At 36.5% G+C, this 21748-nt stretch overlaps 1 protein-coding gene across 4 annotated transcripts in view; it reads left to right on the forward strand.

The window, feature by feature from the left end:
• LOC105257456 (sodium channel protein para) overlaps positions 1 to 21748 on the forward strand; it is a 42200-nt gene that overhangs the window by 6478 nt on the left and 13974 nt on the right. The window contains exons 3-23 of one of the 4 annotated variants that reach the window (XM_025413579.1): positions 1067 to 1222; positions 2796 to 3001; positions 4687 to 4815; positions 6697 to 6788; positions 7511 to 7723; positions 8091 to 8151; positions 8252 to 8561; positions 9408 to 9704; positions 11421 to 11477; positions 12301 to 12753; positions 13580 to 13673; positions 13767 to 13835; positions 15996 to 16270; positions 16707 to 16880; positions 16974 to 17324; positions 17830 to 18064; positions 19867 to 19998; positions 20397 to 20526; positions 20610 to 20737; positions 20909 to 21168; positions 21251 to 21424. In XM_025413579.1, coding sequence (XP_025269364.1) covers positions 1067 to 1222; positions 2796 to 3001; positions 4687 to 4815; positions 6697 to 6788; positions 7511 to 7723; positions 8091 to 8151; positions 8252 to 8561; positions 9408 to 9704; positions 11421 to 11477; positions 12301 to 12753; positions 13580 to 13673; positions 13767 to 13835; positions 15996 to 16270; positions 16707 to 16880; positions 16974 to 17324; positions 17830 to 18064; positions 19867 to 19998; positions 20397 to 20526; positions 20610 to 20737; positions 20909 to 21168; positions 21251 to 21424 — 3996 coding nt within the window. The remainder of the gene's footprint in view (positions 1 to 1066; positions 1223 to 2795; positions 3002 to 4686; positions 4816 to 6696; positions 6789 to 7510; positions 7724 to 8090; positions 8152 to 8251; positions 8562 to 9407; positions 9705 to 11420; positions 11478 to 12300; positions 12754 to 13579; positions 13674 to 13766; positions 13836 to 15995; positions 16271 to 16706; positions 16881 to 16973; positions 17325 to 17829; positions 18065 to 19866; positions 19999 to 20396; positions 20527 to 20609; positions 20738 to 20908; positions 21169 to 21250; positions 21425 to 21748) is intronic. The other 3 variants (XM_025413580.1, XM_025413581.1, XM_025413582.1) reach the window with 3 other exon arrangements.

The raw sequence follows: 21748 nt of genomic DNA on the forward strand, positions 1-21748 counted from the left end.
TAGTAAAGTACGCGGATGAATATTTCCAAAGGAGCAATTTGTTCGAATATTCATACGATTGAATATTTCACGTTCGCGTTTCGTATCCGGGAAAGTCAAACATGATACGCGTCATATGGTTTTTGCCCTTCTATACGATCAAGTTAATATATTTTCGACCAACATACTCTCTTACAGCACATGTCCAGGACGTTTGTATAAATATATATAATATTTTTCAATGCCACATCTTTTCGTCTCTTTCGTTAATTCCGCGTAAAAAAAATATACCACGATAATAATAAAAAAATCACGAAATATTATGGTACTTTATAGGAAATTACGTGAGTTAACAAACATGAATTTTATACTTCCTCTTTGCCAAAAATATATATTCACGCAATACTAGAAGCTTTTTATACGATTATATTTCTAATAATTGTTTGTTTTATGCTTACTTTGTTATAACTTTTTATACGAGAATAATAAAATATTATTGAATTGCACTCGAAATTGAATTTATGCACATTCTGTACAGTCATGCGGCACATTATTATCGTCGAATGCAAATGCAAATGCGTATATAGTCGAATCTATTGTTCGTTTAATTTACGGTCGAAGAAACGGATACTTTTTGGAAATATTTATATCATCTATTGTGCTCGATTATATATATAATGTTGCTCTTCATACTCGAATATGAAATGCGATGCATATGATGGCCCAATTTCACCTCTCGTCGGAGACTTGCGCTCCCGCGTGTGAAAATAATGAACGCATTAAAAATTACCTTTACAAAATTTAAAGCGCGACACGGGAGGGCTAGGTCGATCTTTTTTTCTTTCTACACGTCGTATCTTGACACGTTCGCTAAAAGGAATGTTACAGTTCTGCTCGAACAATTCTGTTGACGATAAAATTTGAATTTCAAATATATATCTCTTTCTATTAATATATTTTTAATTATTCACGAATTAATAAATTCCTTGCGAGGATTTCGAACGTTATTTTGCGCGGGCGAAAAATAGCCGCGATGCAACGAAACAATTCGCGTATCGAGATAATCTTACGAGGATCCCGTTCGCAGGTACGGTATGACGACGAGGACGAGGACGAAGGTCCTCAACCGGATCCGATGTTCGAGCAGGGAGGGCCGATCCCGGTTCGAATGCACAACGACTTTCCACCCGAGTTGGCCTCCACACCTCTCGAGGATATCGATTCCTTCTACCACAATCAAAGGGTACCCAGGCATTGACGCACTAATTAGTTTAACTCTCTTAGAGAAATTGAGTTTCCGCGAGATGCGGAATATTAGAGATAGCCGGGCCGCTCCGCGTCGCGGCTGCATCTGGCGCAGCTATTTTCAAACTTTGGCTTTCAAGCACGTAATTGCTTTGTGTAACTCTTTTACACCTGTAATGGCATGCGATGAAAGCCATTATATATGCGTATGCATATAGATCTTTTGATAATTTAAGCCTGTCGGCACATATAGAACTCGGAAATTATTAATTCAAGAGGAAACCTATTTTTCGCGCCAAGTCCGCATCCGATTTTTTTCACCAGCAATGAATTTTATATTTCATTACGTTCAGAAAAATATCGATCGTTAAATCAAGTCGAATTATACAGGGTGACCCATTTTAACTTAGGCAGCCAAATAACTCGAAAACCAAGCCCGAGAGAGAAAAATGTTTCAGATAAAAGTTGTATGGTTTCAAGGAGGCCATAAGATGGTATCATTGGTTTGACCTTGAAGAGTCATTTGAGGGTCACGCCAAGATCACTTTAATTTTTTTAAATGGAACACCCTATATATTTTTATATATTCTTGTAGCTCATCTCGAGATCTTTCCAAAACACTATAATAAAGTATTTCTTGGTTGAATACTTTTCGATTTATGAGGCTTGAAATCATTTCTTAATTTTACATAAACCATAAAATATCTAGTGAAATATTCATTTTTCGATTATCTTACCTTAATACTTTTATGTGCAAAATAATGAGAGGAATCAATTGGTGTAAAGAAAACATACAGTTGTTTTTAAGAAAAAATATGGAATTGTTATTCCATATTCATTTATATGTAATTGCAAATTCCATATTTTTTCTTAAAAACAACTGTATGTTTTCTTTACAACAATTGATTCCTCTCATTATTTTGCACATAAAAGTATTAAGGTAAGATAATCGAAAAATGAATATTTCACTAGATATTTTATGGTTTATGTAAAATTAAGAAATGATTTCAAGCCTCATAAATCGAAAAGTATTCAACCAAGAAATACTTTATTATAGTGTTTTGGAAAGATCTCGAGATGAGCTACAAGAATATATAAAAATATATAGGGTGTTCCATTTAAAAAAATTAAAGTGATCTTGGCGTGACCTTCAAATGACTCTTCAAGGTCAAACCAATGATACCATCTTATGGCCCCCTTGAAACCATACAACTTTTGTCTGAAACATTTTTCTCTCTCGGGCTTGGTTTTCGAGTTATTTGGCTGCCTAAGTTAAAATGGGTCACCCTGTATATATATATATATATATATATATATATATATATATATATATTCATACGTCAGAAACATTAATATCTTTTAGAGAAAAGTTATATTTATTTTAATATTTAATTATTATTGAATTATTTTAATATTTATATATTTTAATATTATTTTAATATTTATATTGTTGCGACGTATAATTAAAAATCTGTGAGCACAAAGCAATTAAGAAAAAGGTACGGGTCCTTTCAATTGTTTTATTCGGATGATATTTGATGATGAATTTTAAAATACGCGTCTGTTTGCAGACCTTCGTCGTCATTAGCAAAGGAAAGGACATATTCAGGTTTTCAGCGACGGACGCGATGTGGATGCTCGATCCGTTCAATCCAATACGACGTGTGGCCATTTACATATTGGTTCACCCGCTCTTTTCCCTCTTCATCATCACCACGATATTGGTTAACTGTATACTTATGATCATGCCCACTACGCCCACCATCGAGTCCACCGAGTGAGTATCTTTTGCTGTTCTCATCTGCGATCGATGACTTTATTGAGAATTGACGAGGAAAAGTTGTATAATTATAACGAGCGAAGTGTCAGTCGAGTTTTTTTTTTTTATAAAAAAAATGTTATTCTCGAAAGAGGTAAAAAAAAATAATTTTAAATACTCGAATAAATCTATGAAATACATTTCAACGTACTTGACCCCCATGGCATCGTTGATGTTAAACGATGTTAACTTGATATAAAACGAAATACGCTACCAATTATGAAATTATTTAAAGATATATTGTTTAATATTGTTTATTCCAACTGTAATATATTAATATACCTAATTTCAGTTTATTTATCCTCTTCATTATTCTTCGATTGCAATTGAAGATATTTAAAAAGAAATAAAATGATTCAGAGAAAAAGATTCAGGGCAGATAAATTGTATTATCGCGTTTTACGAATGCAAGTGAAAATAAGAAGAAAATTTATTAACATAAATATTTTTTTTCCACAATATACAAGAACGATACGCACTTAAGCTTACGCTTAAGTGGCTATAAATCTGCGTAGTTTAGCGAGCCTAAGCTGGAGATGCGTTTATCGTCGTCATTTATTTATTATGGTCGTCGATTATTAGTCTTCTTTTAATTTTCATAATTTTAACTCGTCTCTCTATTAATATTTAGCTATATTCAGCTATTTCGGTATCATTTAACTGGAAAATCTCATCGAAGGCTTATGGCGATTACATGTTTGTTAAAAAATAGATATTTTAAGTATAATGTTCTACAGTGTTATAGCTCTAATATATGAGTAGAGAACTGTGATAAATTATATTCCGTTGGTAAGTTTTGTACTAGTTTCTCTAGAGGTAGCATTAGAAAGGAGTGATAAATAAATGACGCGAACGACTCAATCAATTGCAGCGTATTGCAAATTTTTAAACAATCACAAAAAAGATTCAAGAGTGCATCAAAATAAATAATTTGCTTTTAATTCTAGTATATATTTTATACATTTATAAGTGTTATATGTTAGCATCGACGTACCAAATGCGAAGAAAGAAAATTTAATTTTTATTATTTTTATCGTGTTTTGTCGTGTTTTATTACATTTAAGCGATATTTTGACAGGCTTCATATTTGACGGGTCTATTCCTAACGTGACAAAATATGTTTTACCCACTTTACAAATTCGCTCCGAATATTTCATTCGCGTATATCGTGCCTGATGATGCGAATATACGTGGTAATTATCGCCTATCAACTGTGTACGCTGATAGGCGATAAAATAAAACTGGTAAAAGATTATCGCCAAATAGAAGCGATTAGTCTCGCTGGCCAATATTATGCTATTCACTAAAGAATTTTTTGCTCGCATGTATGTGTGCGTTTCTACATTAATTAAATAAATTTGTTATATCGTTATGAAATGTACACGTTATAGAGGTATAATAGCAGATGTGTCCACTAATGATGCAACAACATAACTAATTTAATAATTATATATGCAAGATAATTGTAATAAGTTTGGCAGAAATATAGCGATAATTATATGATCACTCTCGTATTTTGCGAGAATACGCGCGTTTGCGCGTCTTTTTCAGCCGTAATTCTAAATGCGCTGCGAGACAGAGTAGACAACAATCACGATGTAAGACGTACTTAAAAAGCTGAGTGGTGTGTTTGTTGTTTTCAGAGTGATATTTACGGGCATCTACACATTTGAGTCTGCCGTTAAGGTGATGGCGAGGGGTTTCATTCTGCAGCCTTTTACCTATCTTAGAGATGCATGGAATTGGCTCGACTTCGTAGTTATAGCTTTAGCGTGAGTAGTTAAAACTTACTTTTCTTAAAGGGAGGAAGGGAGGGAAAAAGACAGACTGAAAGAGCGAGAGAGATAGAGAAAAAAAAAAGAGAGAATAAAAGCGAAATATAAAAAGAACGCGACACGATTTTTGCCCATTATGCTTGTTAGAAGATGTATGATGGGTAAAAAAAGGGATAAAAGGATCGTCGCCATTTTGTCGAAGAAAAGTCGTGAAGGTCCGTGCCACTAATGAAGGACTGTTCAAGGATATCTCTTATTTTTGTATAAATTATAATATATCAGGCTAATTATTTCTCGTAGCAAGAAATACCGATGTCAGAATTTTTATCGTACTTTTGTCTTTTTCAGACTTCAGAAACTGGCTTTCCTAAAATTTGAACGATGATCTTTATACAAACTGTATCGTACTCGTAAATTATAGTAAACAGAGTGACAAATAAGAAAGAATTTATTGGCTATTAATGTAATGAAAAAAAGGGATGGATTACTAAACATCTATCTTATATATATATATCTCGCGATTGCGACGACAATGGTAATCGAAATTATGCCAGTTTGTATATAACTTGTTTAAGATAGCGGCGCGTTACATACGAAATGTACTAGCATCAAATTAGATCATTCCAGGTTACAACAGTAGACTACTCCGCTAGATCCGTTGAGTACCGTAAGACTTCCATAGCATCTCGATTAATATTCGATCTTTGTTCACATCTCACGCCCCATCACAATACACATATAAACATGTATGTACGCGCATACACGCATACACTCTGGGGTGTATTTATATATATATATATTCTATAGGTATTTAAATTAGTTCACACCTAGATAGGGATAGTATTATTTCTTATCTATTAGTGACTATTAAAGGAGAATTCTCTTATAATTGCCATCGTAATATGTTGATTAGACATTAGTATTTTTTACGTCGAGTCGATTTTAAGTCAGTTGACTATATAATTGTTGTAGTTTTTAGTACATATCTCTATACATACATTCTCTTACTTCAGTAATTGTTCATAGATGATTACGATTACGTGTATATTTTATTCGATACGCGGGTATTTTCGACTGCGCATCGTAATATCGCCAATCGCGTGCCACGGGATTCAACAAAATCTTCTGAGCAAAATCAGTGTATTTGCGAAATCGTTGATATTTTTTTTCTAGAATAACATTCTGCTTTCTGTTACTCTCGCGATCTAGCAACAATATCGGAAACGGATTTCATGTTCTACTTCGAAGATTTAAGAAGCGCTTATATTAAAACTATAGCTCTTGAAATTTTAATATCACATTACTTTTCCCAAATGGGAGAAATAATTGGAACTCGAGAAGCTGTTCGTTCTCTTTGAGATTGCGATATAATACCGTAAATCAAGAACTTAGATGAAGACGTCATTACAAATTTATTTGACAGAATAATTACAAATTTTGTTGACAGAATAATTTTTCGAAATGAATAAAAATACAGAATTCCAAGAATGTCGGATGTAGAAAAATACGTGAAAATCAATAGAAATGAAAGGAAAGAAAATAACGAAATAATATCGCATTAATTAAATTCGTTTTATAAATTCGTTTTGATATCATGGCTTCGAAGGGAAAAGTTTTCTGTGAAAATAATGGGAATAATCTTGGAATCCGTGGCAAGCGGCGCACGGCTGTGTTACATTGAATCGTGCATGCAGTAATAGCTACCTTACGGTTTACATTGCAGTTCGTGCAGACTTTTTGGTAGGCCATAGGAAATGTAGCGAGTATAAGCGTTTGCGTAACTACCACTCTCCCCCGCCCCAAGATCTCTTTTTCTTAACTCGTTTTGTCTTTTTGTTTGTATCACTGTAATGTGTGTGATGTTCGGGTGTATTGCAGTTATGTGACGATGGGCATAGATCTAGGCAACCTTGCCGCTCTCAGGACATTTCGAGTCCTCCGAGCCTTGAAGACTGTCGCTATTGTACCAGGTATGCTTAGAGTATAGAAGTGGTTGTAGACGCAAATATACACATACGTAGTGATCCTAGACGTGATACAAACTCTGTCGCGATCGCCGTACACGTTTTCCGTACCTCGTCACACGTCTACAACAATTTCATTTCACTGCAGCTTCTATCGCCCTTCGCATCGTTGTCACTCCTCCTTTTCTCCGTTTGCCACCTGATATGATTTCCACCGATTTAATTCTTCTCCGTTTTTGCTTTCGTTATTTTTCCGTCTTCCTTGTGAAACAAATTCGAATTCGATGCACTTGAATTTTTCTTGGACAGAAAATGGAGGTAGAAAAAAGAGAGTTGATTACATATCATATCTGACGATTTATCGAGAAAAAGATCTCTTGAATATTATTACATGTATTTATGATCTTGGTTGTAAATTGTAAGAACATGTATATCGAAACCTCTCGTCTGGATATGATATAAATAAGCATCTATTATTTATCTAAAAAAAATACGTGATGCTCTTTCTTTAGTGTTTAAAATTAAATATTTTTTCTCCCATTTTTTGCTTTTCTTTTTTACCTAGTTTTCCGACGTATACTCGTTTCACATTTCATCCACATGCCTGCCTCAATCGAATTGCCATCTCGTTCGCACGACAAGCCGATCGGTCTCTCCAAGCTGCCGCCAAGAGACGTTGTTACAGGCTTCACACTGAAATCTACTATCCTTCTATTCTCGTTGTCTAGGTCTGAAAACCATTGTCGGCGCTGTGATAGAATCCGTGAAGAACCTGCGCGATGTGATAATCCTGACGATGTTCTCCCTCTCCGTCTTTGCGCTTATGGGCCTTCAGATTTACATGGGGGTCCTCACGCAAAAGTGTATAAAAAACTTTCCTGAGGATGGCTCCTGGGGTAATCTCACCGCCGAAAATTGGGAGCGATTCGTTAGTAACGAAAGTAAGTAGCGTTACGATTATTCGCGAAATTAATCCGAAAGCGTACAAAATTTAAAAAAATCATCCTTTTGAGAATTTAAAAAAAGAAGATGTCTCCGACTGACAGATTTAATGTTTTCGATTTTCGCACAAATATCTCGTTCTGCAAAAATTCACAAAATATGATCGATGGCTTGCAAGCCGTACGATATTTCAGTACTCCACCTTTAAGCGTAAATGTCACCGTTAACAAAGAGCTTTGTGCATGGTAAAACGAGGTGCAACTATTTGTGCGACCAATTGATTGTTTCGTGAAAATTATGAAATTTTTTTTTCTTGCAAATTAATTCCCGAATCAATTATTAAATTGCGCTTTCTGTATTATGCAGCTAATTGGTACGTGGACGAGGCCAAAAATATGCCCTTGTGCGGAAATTCATCGGGGGCGGGGTAAGTCGATATATAACTCGTTTATTGAATTCGTTCTCCTTGTATAAATATCGATGGAAAAAAACTTCATGTGAGAAATAATATTTTCCGATGATTACAGGCAGTGCCTTCCCGGCTACACGTGTTTACAAGGTTACGGCGATAATCCGAATTATGGTTACACGAGTTTCGACACTTTCGGCTGGGCACTGCTCTCCGCTTTCCGTCTTATGACTCAGGATTATTGGGAAAATCTGTATCAACTGGTATTAAGGTCGGCCGGGCCGTGGCACATGCTCTTCTTCATCGTGATCATCTTCCTCGGTTCCTTCTATCTCGTTAATTTGATCCTCGCTATTGTCGCAATGTCGTACGATGAGTTGCAAAAGAAAGCTGAAGAGGAGGAGGCTGCTGAGGAAGAAGCTATGAGAGTAAGTATTACAAGTTTTGACGTTAAAATTAACTTCTGTGTACAATTTTTCCAAATTTAGCGCAAGTTTAGCACAACTTTTAAGCGATTGAGCTTATTGTTTCTCAAATTTCAGTTTTAAAAGTTCGCGGATTAATCATTACACTGAGAAAAAAATCTGGTTGCATTAATTAGAATTCTGGTAGATTCAACCAGTATGTCTGTTGGAAAATGGACGAACCAGAATTCTTGTAGGAATTACCAGATGAATCTTATTAATTTCTTCTTGTTAAATTTACCAAATTTTCTGGTTAATAATACTAAACTCGCCAGCACCAAGTCGTCTAAAATTGTTTCCATCTCAAAAGTCTGTTTAATATTCTGAATTCCAACAAGATTATTGGATAAATTCAATACAGATTATTGAGTAAATTATTTTAAATTCAGTTTGTTAGAAATTAAACTGATAAACAGCGATGCAAGAAGAGAATGCAGCTCAAATACACACAATCAGAGAGCTAGCGTCCTCTTTCTGGCACTACTGCTCGTAAGAGAAAAAAATATACTTTGGATTTAATGTTAATACTAGTTTTTTATATACATTTCACGGCAAATGTTGAATACGAGTTAAGTTAAGAGGCAAGCAAAGAAATTTTATAGATCCAACCAGAAAATATTAACCAAATCCTTATAGTAAAATCTATTAAACGTTCTGGTTGTAAAAAAATCGAGTCTTATCATGATAACTAGAAATTCTTGTTTGATTTAACCAAAATGCCTTCAATCATATACAGTCTTGTTGGTACAATTAAACGATTTTTCTCAGTGTAGAAGACACAGCATCCATATGTTTAATAAATGTCGACAGGAAGCCGAGGAAGCTGCACTGGCGAAGGAGAACAAGGCCGCGGCACGTGAGGCCGCAGCAGCAGCACGAGAAGCCGCAGCTCGAGAGGCAGCTGTGGCTGCGGAGCAGATCGTCAAGTCTCCATCGGACTTTTCGTGTCACAGTTACGAACTATTCGTCGGCCAGGAGAAGGGCAACGACGACAACAACAAGGAGAAGATGAGCATACGTTCGATCGAGTCTGTGAGCGATCAGAGGCACCTCAAGCAGATCAACAACAACCACAGCGCTGCCAATAAAGTGCGAAAAGTCAGCGCCGTAAGTATCCGGCTGTCGGGCGATATATATGTACAATATACATATATAATACATATATCGACCTTCTTCCGCGTCGTTTGACGTAACGTATCGTGTTGGCCCCTGTTATCAACCTCATAATCTCCCGACCTCGCTCCTACGAGAGCAACTTATGCGAGGCTATTCGATCCGACTCGACTCGTCGGTAAGACTTTGGACGATTGATCGCGAAATTTGAACTCCCGCTCGCTTCCAAGTCAGGCGAAAAGTGAACTTTTCGGATATACATATGTGGGGAGTTGAAAGCAATGTACATATTTATCAACTCTATCCGAGACGGGGACTTTCCAGATCATTAGAGCCAACTCGTGAAACGGCGAATGCAAATCTGATTGGGTGAAAACTTGGTAATAACTTGTATACCTGCTGTTACGCAGGTATCGAACGGATGAAGCTAATGTATCCGATAGGATTTTCTTCCTAATCAATTTGATCAGGACTAGGAAAATATAATGGATGATGGTAGGCGCGAGCAAATTAGATATCTTGATACCTCTTGCTATCTCTTAGTGTTTTGTCGTAATACATAGGAAAAGAAACGAGAAATAGCCGCGACGAGTCGAGCCTTCCCAAGTAATATCCGCTATGTAGCATGCTTAGGACGTCCCAAAAAATATTTATCTGTGTAGCAGGGTTGTAACTTTGATAAGTTTAATATGGATTTTCGTAGCAGATGTGCGTCTAAAAAGATTGGAATTTTTTATTGTTTGTGTAATTGACGTGCAAAATTTCATTGATTAAATTTCTGGCACGTCGATACTTTAACGAAGATATTGGCAATCAGCCTCTCTAAAAGCTCTGCTATTCTCGTACATCTTTTTTGGGATTCGCTCGTGTTGCTCGTATTATGTCATGAGATCCCTTTGGATATTTATATACACATGTATAGGTGGCTTTTATACGCATAGAAACCTATCTCCCTTTCATTGATCGTTCGCTCTAGTTATAACGTAAATACATACATCTTCAACGTGTCGAGTATCACTGCTTCGATTTGCGATTGCGCGTAGTTGTAACGCGCGGAACAGTGAATTTCGGCCGTATCGACACAGCTGCATATCGGACATACATCCAATTCAGTCCTGTTTTACGGAGCCATGCATGCAGAGAAGTATATGCTGTGATTTAGTATCCGTAGCTGAGAGACGAAGTATCGGCTGTTGCTGCAATTGGTGCTTGCTCGAAAACGCTATTGGCCCGAGGAATTTCAATAAATGCGAATTTCCTCTTCTATTTCTTCCTTTTTCTTTTTTCTTTTTTTTTTTTATTTAACATGTACGTATACAAAGAGTTGAAATAATTCGAAAGACTCAACAATAGGGCACCTCGTGTATGTGCATTCGCTCCGATTGATTGACGTGATTCAATAAGCAAATGTAATCGCCGATATATCTTCGTGTCTCTACAAATTTACGTTTACCCCTTCTTTTTTGATGGATTCGAATCCTCGCGAATCCTTATCTCCCCTTCATAAGAGTATTTTCCTTTGTGGTTCTTGTAATTTTCTTTCCCCCCCCCCTCTCTTTCTCTCCGCAATCACATTCACTGATTGTGTTATGTGTGCTTCTGCAAGTGTTATGTCATACTCTACCTATTTCGAGTGCCTCGTTGGTGTACACATTAGATCACGTTACGAGCCGTTTGGTAGGAGATATCTTTTCTTGTTTTTTTCTTAAGGTCCCTCGCGCCGCTAATGGCCAGTTTACTTATGCCTACCAGGAAAGTCTGCGGAAGGTACGTGTGTCACGACGTGTGTCTATCAGCACCGACCGTACGTACACTAAATAGCACCATAGGACCCGATCACAATCTCTCACGAATAATATCATCATCTCGAGACCGTCATTCATGCTCCGCGCGTTACGACTCGCGCTTGTCGAGGGACGATATGTCTTATAAACGAATTCCCGGCTCGTGACAAGCACGAATCATCACCGGTGATCGATCGCTTCTCGCGTCTCTCGCGGAATAGCTAATCAACCGTGAGATGCCTGACACATTTGGCCGATCATTCTTCTCTTTCTTCCTTTTCTTTCACGAGTCGCATGTATGGAATTAATTACCGCGGCACGATATTCACTTGGAAGGTGACCAAATAGGCAGCCTGATACCATTCGCTTCGTTTCGTACTGGATAATTAAAATAGGGAAACGGGATGGGATACATATCGTACGATTAGCTTGTCGAAGAGTTATTTGCTGTGCAATCATTTCAATCCAAGTCTTTTAAATTTCTAAAGATATCCTTTGTCATTTTCATGTTATTCGGGAAACTATACCCGTCCTTCAAGCTAGACGCTAACGAAATCGCGCATCACAGCTCGTGACTCTTCAAGCTATCCATTAAGCGTATATTAGGTTGCGATCGATTTCGCGAGCGATTTGTACGAGCGGGAAATGTCACGATCGTCCCGAGGGAGAGTCACTGCGTCCTCCGAGAAAAAGAGGAGAAGGAAAGAGAGATAGACAGACGGTCTTTCCGGCTGGCCCTCGCCTTCCGGAAGAGAAGAGCGGAGAGAGAGAGAGAAAAGCGGTGGACCGCCTTGTTGTAATTTCAGGCGAGCCTGAGCCTACCCGGCTCACCGTTCAATCTGCGCCGCAGCAGCCGTGGCAGCCACCAATTTACAATACGCAATGGCCGCGGTCGATGCTTCGTTCCACCGGGTGGCGACCGGAAGCCCCTCGTGCTGTCAACGTACCTGGACGCCCAGGAGCATCTACCCTACGCCGACGACTCGAACGCGGTCACGCCTATGTCCGAGGAGAACGGCACGATCGTGGTGCCGGTGTACTACGCGAACCTCGGCTCGCGTCACTCGTCGTACACTTCCCACGCCTCGCGGCTCTCCTACACGTCCCACGGCGACCTGGCGTTCCCCGGTATCCGCGGCATCGACAGCATCGGCAAGCAGCTCACCAAGCAGGAGCAGATCCTCAGGAATCGCACCAATAAACAGACGACACCTGCCAACGGCCATGTCACGGACACCAATCAAAAGTCCTATCACTTTGTAAGTGGTTCCTCAGTTACTGATGAAGATTGCGAAGGGTTTAGAGAGATGGAGGGGATCTCGATCGGACATAAGAGTTTCATTGATAAACAGAATTAAATAAAAATAGGAAGGCGAAACCACTGCGCCGAGATGGACGTGGCGTCCTTCCTGTTTTTATTTTATTTTGATTGTTATCTGTCAACCACTTTTATTAACCTTAATTTTTAATTGATAATATTTTTATTTTTTTTAATTGATAAAATGTATGAAAAAATGCATTGCATCGGGGAAAAAATGCAGCGTTGAGTTTCTCGCCTTGCAAAGAATGCAACGTCAATGTTGATGCATGATCGTGTGTGTATATGCATATTTGATAGTAAACATGGCACACACTGCGTTGTAAAGAAATTTACGTAAAGTTCGTGTCAATATATGAAGGCTCGATGTGCTTGAGTGCACGCGGAGAAAACATTTTAGTGTGCAAATTACATGAAAAATACAATTCCCTTTTACAACACTTATTATAGAGCTGAAATATATAATTAAGGTATTCATTACTATAAAAATTATGCAAATTATTCCACTAACGGTTATGCATTTCTTTGTATGTTAAAATATTTCAATAATTACTCCTTTGTAAAATATACGTATATAATATTATTGAACAAAAATATCTGATTTTTCTCTTATAAATATTTTAGCATATTTTATGATTACAAAAATTAATTAATATTCTTACTCTTATAATATTCTCATCATATTTTTTCCATGTACAAAAACGATAGAAATAATTCCGCATGATGAATGACGATTTTTACAATCGTTCCGCGAATTTTTTTTTTAGGAAACCGATCTAGAGGATCCCATGGGCAAGACCAAGCAGCAAGACAATCCATTTATCGAGCCGTCTCAGCAGCACACCGTGGTCGACATGAAGGGTGAGATCGGCGCGCCAATTATTAATTAATTAGCGAGTAGTCTCTCAAGCCATTCAAACCTACTTGTCGTGTCTTATTCTTTTTTTTGCGCAGACGTGATGGTATTAAACGACATCATCGAGCAGGCCGCCGGTCGCCAGAGTCAGACGCCCGAACAAGGAGGTAATGTCCTCTCTATCCGCATCCCCCTTACCAAGAAGTTTATCTGAAAGAAATTATTTTTTTCTTTTTTTTCGTACAATTTTTTTTTTCATTACTCCCGAATCGCAAATGTGTATATCCTGTTTATCGTGCGATAAGTATCCCCCGCCGCTCGATGTACGTTATATGGTTTAAAAATCCCCCGACACATATACTTTTACTCCCTTGCGTCGGTATTTACTTTGCTGAACATGCCCTGGATCTAAGCATTCCCCGCGCGCGCCTTGTACATAAAGTGACATAACAGACCGAACAACAAGTTTCAGCTTCAATGTTTCAACTCAGCCGAAGCCGCAATAAGATCGCACGCGTGTTTCCCTCGATTTTCGTTTACGATTGAGCATGGTGTGTAATTTGACGCTATATTTGACACATATATGTATATACGTACATATACATATATATATATATATAAATAAATATACACATACAATTACATATTACCAGAGGATTTAATTTAATATCGAGTATTTGAATGACGAATATAATGGTAAAACGCAGGATATATTGTGCCTCTTCTGAGCAGCGATGAGAAAAAGAGTCACGATTTGCGGCCTATGGGCCTTCGAGGGTGGTTTGTGAGAGTAATTTTTTTTGGGGAAATAGAGTTTGTTCGTTTTCTGCGACATGACACAGATTACCACCTTCGCCGCAGCTGCACGATCCTGGTCGCTTCATGCTTCTTTTGGATTATCTCAATCGTCGATAGCCGTGATAATTCACGCGATAATTTTCGGAAAATATTTTATCTTCAAGATATATTTTTTTTTTCGCTAACAGCTTAAACACATTGATATATTTATATATATATATATATGGGGTGTATAAGTTTTTTGACAAATATATTTATATTTATAAAAAAAAGATTGATACAAATATAATGTTGACTTTTCAATTTTGATTATAAGTTCATTTTAAAAAGGAAAAGGAACAGAAAATTTATTTAAAATAATGTCCTCAATATTTTTTTCTTTTTTATTCTTCATCGATGATTGAGAGATCTTGTTTATCTTTTATTTCCGATACGAAACTGCAGCGATTTTGGTTAATCTTTCGATATTTTGCACATGCACCATCGCGTTGAAGGGCACTACCGCGTTTGTTTCTCGAGTGCACAATATGATGAAAAATCAGCGTAAAAAACAGAGATATCCGGCAACGCGTTATCAGTCTTTGCGAGAGATATTCAGTCATTTACGATTCTCTCTCTCGAGTTTTTGCACGCAAAGCTGTAAATCGCACTTTCACTTTATTGTGACTGCAAATTTTCGTCGACACAGCTACTCGCGAAGACAGTACTTTACTGAGAACTCTACGCCGACTTGCCGCTTAATTTGAGAGATATACAATGTGTGACATTGTTTGTTAATTGTATTTAAATGTAAAATGTTTGAGTTACAAAGGATTTCACGTGGTTACGTTTACTTTTGGTTGTCATTAATCGCTTAATTGCAATGCATAAAATTTAATTCTTTCGCCAGAAATATATCTCTTAAACAGATCATAAACAAGATTTATGCGTGTTTTCTCTTATATTTTTAAATTGTATTATCGTAATAATTTTCGACTTGATTTAATTTTAAAAGAAAAATAACGCGATGCTTAATATTAATATTAATGGCGAACGTATTAAAATTATCTCATTTATTTACGTGCGTTGTCATAATTAACGTCAAGTTCTCGAATGCGCTATGATGTAATTATATTACTTGTTGCATTGCACATCATTCGCGCCATTAGTGCATGCGATGATGTTTTATTAAAAAAGAATATATATTAAGGCAATATTAATATACAGCGGTGTATGAGCCTTTATATAAAAAAGAGAATTAACATCTCTGAAAGATATATTTTATATGTCTCAATATATTTTAAATATAGCGCATTTTACGTATCCAGATTTATGTTACATACATGTTTTTTTTTTCACATTGATTGAAAGTGTGCGTATGTGTGTGTGTGTGTGTGTGTGTGTGCCTCTTTTAATTTTGCCACGCCTTTTGCTTGTTTGCCTGCCTGTAAATATAATCTGTGATCTCGAAGAATGAGAGCCTGACCAAAGAAAAAACCTCTTTCCCCAAAAAGAGTGGTGCCAGACAAAATTACTAACGCGCGTTACAGTTTCGACCTATTACTTTCCGACAGACGACGATGAAGAAGGGCCTACGTTGAAGGACAAGTTATTGGCCGGAATGTTCCGTTGTATCGACATCTTTTGCGTCTGGGACTGCTGCTGGCTCTGGCTCGAGTTTCAAAAGTACGTGTCCTTGATAGTCTTTGACCCGTTCGTAGAGCTCTTCATCACGCTCTGCATCGTCGTCAATACGCTCTTCATGGCATTGGATCACCACGATATGGACAAAGATATGGAGAGAATTCTCAAATCTGGCAATTACGTGAGTATCTCTCGTAAACAAATGCAATATCGTTTTATTAGAAAGATAAGAATATGATTATATTGATAAAATTATTTAATAATGAATTTAAAATCAAAGTATCGATAACATATGACGATGATCATAATATAGTTTTTTTTTTATAACATTGCATGTTATTTTAATCCATTCTTTTTTACACAAATATAGATTAATATTTTTTTTAACAATCTCTTAAACATTTTAAATAAAAAAAGGATTTATTGCATTTGGATATTATTATATATATATATAAAAATCTCTCTCTGCAAGATTTATTCGAGATTTTCAAAAATTTCAAATATTCAAAGCAATTTGAATATTTCTGCGTGATTGAATTATTTAAAGATTTTTAATCAAATTGAAAGGTTGGAATATTTCCATCGTTATCGATAATCTATTGTAACTGAAATTCTAGTTCTTCACTGCGACATTCGCTATCGAAGCGACTATGAAGCTGATAGCGATGAGCCCGAAATATTATTTCCAAGAAGGCTGGAATATCTTTGACTTTATAATCGTCGCTCTTTCGCTTCTGGAGTTGGGCTTGGAAGGTGTGCAAGGTCTGTCGGTATTACGATCATTCAGATTGGTGAGTGTCTATATATCTGTTTTTTTTTTTTACAATTCCGTTAATCGATAATCACGAATGAAACGAACCGTAAAAATAAATGATTCTTTTCAGCTGAGAGTGTTCAAGCTCGCTAAATCGTGGCCTACGCTGAATCTGCTGATCTCTATCATGGGCAGAACGGTGGGCGCGTTGGGTAATTTGACGTTCGTATTGTGCATCATTATCTTCATCTTCGCCGTGATGGGTATGCAGCTATTCGGCAAGAATTACGTCGATAACGTCCACCTCTTCCCGGACGAGGAGATGCCTAGATGGAACTTCACCGATTTCATGCACTCTTTTATGATCGTTTTCCGAGTGTTGTGCGGAGAATGGATAGAGTCTATGTGGGATTGCATGCTGGTCGGCGATGTCTCTTGCATTCCATTCTTCTTAGCCACCGTCGTCATCGGTAACTTGGTCGTAAGTATATAAACGCGAACTCTTTCTTCGATGATACATGTTTTAAAATCGATATAAAAATACTCTTCGACATCACTATGACGTCATCATGATTTTACTTATCACTTGAAAGTTACCTGAACAAAAATTATTAAAAAATGAGTTAAAGATGACAAAAAGAATCATAAATTTTTAAGTTCCATAATCGCATTATATAATTTTAAAAAGATCATGTTGCTTAAATATAATTAAAATATACATGAATAATTAAATAAACAAGTAATTGCGTAATATAAATAAAAATGATATTAATAAGTCACCAAAACATTGCCAAAAATATATCAAATGAGATCATTATGATTTTTCTAAAAACTTTTAGGTGACGTCATAATGATGTCATTATGAGTTTCGTGTTCTACCTGGGGCAGATCTTATCAATTTTACGCTCGTTTCAAAAATATTGTCGATACAAAAATCAACATGATTTATGATCGAATTATTGATAGAGGAATGTTATTGTCCACAGGTCCTGAATCTCTTCTTAGCTCTGTTGCTCAGCAACTTTGGCTCGTCGAATCTGTCAGCCCCGACCGCGGACAACGACACGAACAAGATCGCGGAGGCGATCGATCGCATAGCGCGTTTCATTAACTGGATCAAGCGAAATATTCTAAACATTGCTAAGTTGATGCGAGCCAAATTCACCAATCAGATATCCGATCAGGCGCCAGGTGAGGGACCGTCCAACAGTTGGAAAGAAGGTTTATATCCAATCAGATCGCTTGCTGTGTGCGCTGTGTAGTTTCGTGGCACTGTCTTTCAGTTTCCGCTTTACACTTCTTCTACACGTTTGACTGGTGCCAGTCGGCGATCAATTATAGTAAAACACGCGCGATAATAATTTGTCTTTTAATGTACACAAAGATTCGAGCAAGCGAGATTCAATAATTTTTTTGCTGCTCTCAAGATTACAAATTCAATATGTTATTTTACATCGCTCACTTTAAGCATTTGATGCATCTTTATTGACTTGTCAATTCGATTAACGATATTCTTCATGATCGTAAAATACATACGTCGGCTAGCACATTCGATTTATTACGCAGACTCTTTCAATTTTACTTGGTTTGCTATTCTGCTCCATTAAAAATTGACGTATTGCATTGTAATGAATCTAAATTTACGATCTGATACGTATAACAAAAAGTTTCAACTGTTTCTTTCGACTTGGGAAAGAAGCCGAGTCCAGTCATCTTAGGTTCGATAGCTTTGGGAAACAAAGAGAGATGAAATAATTCAATATTTAATGCACGATGGGATTAATTGCGAATTAAGTTTTGTTTCGCTGATTAGCTGCCTGGCAGTTATACGTTGCTATGCATTCTATTTTGGGAACGTATTTTACTACATAATTTCAGTGGATGAAGTTGTCAACGAGATCAAGTTGGTCGTCTCTTCAGCGGGACGCGGATTTATCATTAAGCAGAATTTAGACATGTATATAAGAACTTGCATGATGCGTGCTGCATTTCTGTCAATGGGTGACAACATTTTTTCGATTAAAAGAGAATTTTAAACTTCATTTAGTTCGCAAAAACGGACATGTTGGCACAATAATGCGAGAATGTGAATTTCTATAGATGTTTGCTCTTTGACTAAAGGTCAAGATTGAATTATGAATAGCTTTTTTAAATATCATGTATTTTTAAAATTATGTTTGTGTCGAGGAAGATTTCTTTATTTCGACTTTATTCAAGTCGTACATGACTATATCATTAAGAAAATCCGTATTGATTCTGGAATTCGATTTATTTATGAAAATGTTATAGACACTTTTCATAAATATCACACATGTATGCAGCAAGTATCACGCATAAAATAATCTACGATGTGAATCGAAATCATATAGTTTCTAAATCGAGTCATTCGATGTCATTGAATACAAATGACACTGTACACAAATTGCATGCGAACAATATCATCACATTACACTAATCTTAATTCTTCGATTCGACGGGGATCGCGACGGAAAACAATTCATATACATGTATGCAAAAAGAACATGTATATACATATATACAGGACGTTTCTTAATAAGTGCGAAAAATTTCAGGAGATGATTCTTTGTCGAAAATTAAGAGGGGTTTTCCATATAAACATATTCTCATATATCCCTCCTCCAAAAATGGGGATAAAAATTAGGTTTTTAGGTTTCTCTCATATTTGGAACAAGTTAAAGAAATTAAATTAGATGGATATTTTCTACTAGTAAAAAGGTTATTTATTAATACTTTTTTCAGTCTCCCGTATTGTTATAAGGGGATGAAACTATCAAGCCCTATTCAATTTTTTATTAGAACTTTTTAATGTTTATATGAAAAACCCTCCTTAATTTTCGACAAAGAATCATCTTTTAAAATTTTTCGCACTTATTAAGAAACATCCTGTATACACATGTGGGAAGAGAATCTCTATCTATAAAATTTTCAGCGCGTTCCGATTTGTTTTCCGATACGAATCTCCCGTTATAAGAGCAGGTTAGAGATTTTGCATAATTGTGCAGATGGGATTGATCGTGATGGGGACCTAGATCTTGCAGATGGCGAATTGGACGCATACAGAGACAAAAAGAGCGCCAAAGAACTTAACCAGCTTGAAGTTGCCATTGGCGAGGGGATGGAGTTCACCATTCACGGTAAGCGTATTGGGAATAATCAAAGATAATCTCTTTCCGATTATAATAATAATCTTCTTATCTTGTACGATCAGCAGAAATATTGCCTGACGTGTTAAAGTGGATATAATTTTATTGAAATATAATTTTATATGAACTTTTTGCACTTCTTAGTGTTTTGCTAAGAATAATTGTAAAAATTGCTCCGTAATAATTTTATAAATTTCTCTCACGATATAAGAATTAAAAGATTATTATGCAGAATTAAAAGATTATTATGCATATTTTTTCGCCTTAAAGACCAGGAGGCATTCATACAGTGTCAATCACTATCAATCAACATTCAATTAATCAAATTTCGCCCCCAAAAAAGTATCACTGTAACGTAATTAATATCGGATCTGCTTTTCTTCCTAAAGGAGATTTGAAGAACAAGCTGAAGAACAAGCTGTGCATGAATAATACGAAGGTTATCGCGAATTCAATTAATCATCACGATTATAGGCTCGACAACGATTATATTAATCAGAATGAGGATGACACCATCAGGTCGGTTAATTTTTTTCTAAATTATTCATTCATTCCGGGCAATACTGTCAAGAGTAATCCTTATTCAAGTGTCTTTTCAACAGTAATAAATCATATGGCAGCCACAAAAACCGGGCATTTAAGGATGAAAGTCACAAAGGCAGTATGGACTCGTTAAATGGCGAGGAGAAGAAAGATGCTAGCAAAGAAGATCTGGAGCAGGAGGGAGAAGGTAGATCTGATATAACTCTTTGAGATTTATAAAATTTATATAATTTTATGAAAATTCTTTGAAAATTTAGGAAAAAAAGATCAGCGAACAGCAATCGCGTAAATGTAAAGAAACTTTTATTATAGAACATTTTTCTCGAATTGATGAATAAAAAAAATCTGTAAAATTTAGATCTAGAAGACGAGGGCGAAGAAGGGGAAGAAGTCGACATTGACATTATACAAGCAGAAGAAGATCCTATTCAGGATAATTATCCTTCCGATTGCTGCCCGGAAAATTGCTACAAGAAATTTCCATTCCTGGCCGGCGACGACGATGCTCCGTTTTGGCAAGGTTGGGCAAACCTGCGATTGAAGACCTTCCGGTTGATTGAAAACAAGTACTTTGAGACTGCCGTCATCACTATGATTCTTCTGAGTAGCTTGGCCTTGGTAAAATTGTTATCTTTTTTCTTTATCATTGGGAAATTTATTTAGAACGCGACCAATCAATCGATGACCGAATGATTTGCAGGCTTTGGAGGACGTTCATCTGCAACAACGACCTGTCCTACAGGATATATTGTATTACATGGATCGAATATTCACTGTGATCTTCTTCCTCGAGATGTTGATAAAGTGGTTGGCTCTAGGATTTAGCAAGTATTTCACAAACGCCTGGTGCTGGCTTGATTTCATCATCGTCATGGTAAGTTATTTTTTTCTCTTCAATATCGTAATTCAATTACGAAAAATGTTTGATTTTGTAAAACGTGTGCAATTGATGCCGCTTCGAGAGCATTGATTCAATGTCGGCAAAAGATTTTTCAAATAAATATTTAGACGTATAAAATAAAAATCTCGACACGATAAAAGTTCAATTGCACACTTGAATAATTTACGAGAGAAATCTTGTCGTTCTCTCGAATGACTTCGTACACGTGCCAATCATTTGTCTTTACGTCGTGTATAAATTTACGTCACCTCGGAGAATTATAAAATACGTTATCGCAGCGATAAATTAATAGCAGTC

The sequence above is a fragment of the Camponotus floridanus genome, unplaced genomic scaffold, assembly GCF_003227725.1.
Source record: "Camponotus floridanus strain SB8 unplaced genomic scaffold, Cflo_v7.5 scaffold69, whole genome shotgun sequence".
In the NCBI taxonomy this organism is placed as follows: domain Eukaryota; kingdom Metazoa; phylum Arthropoda; class Insecta; order Hymenoptera; family Formicidae; genus Camponotus; species Camponotus floridanus.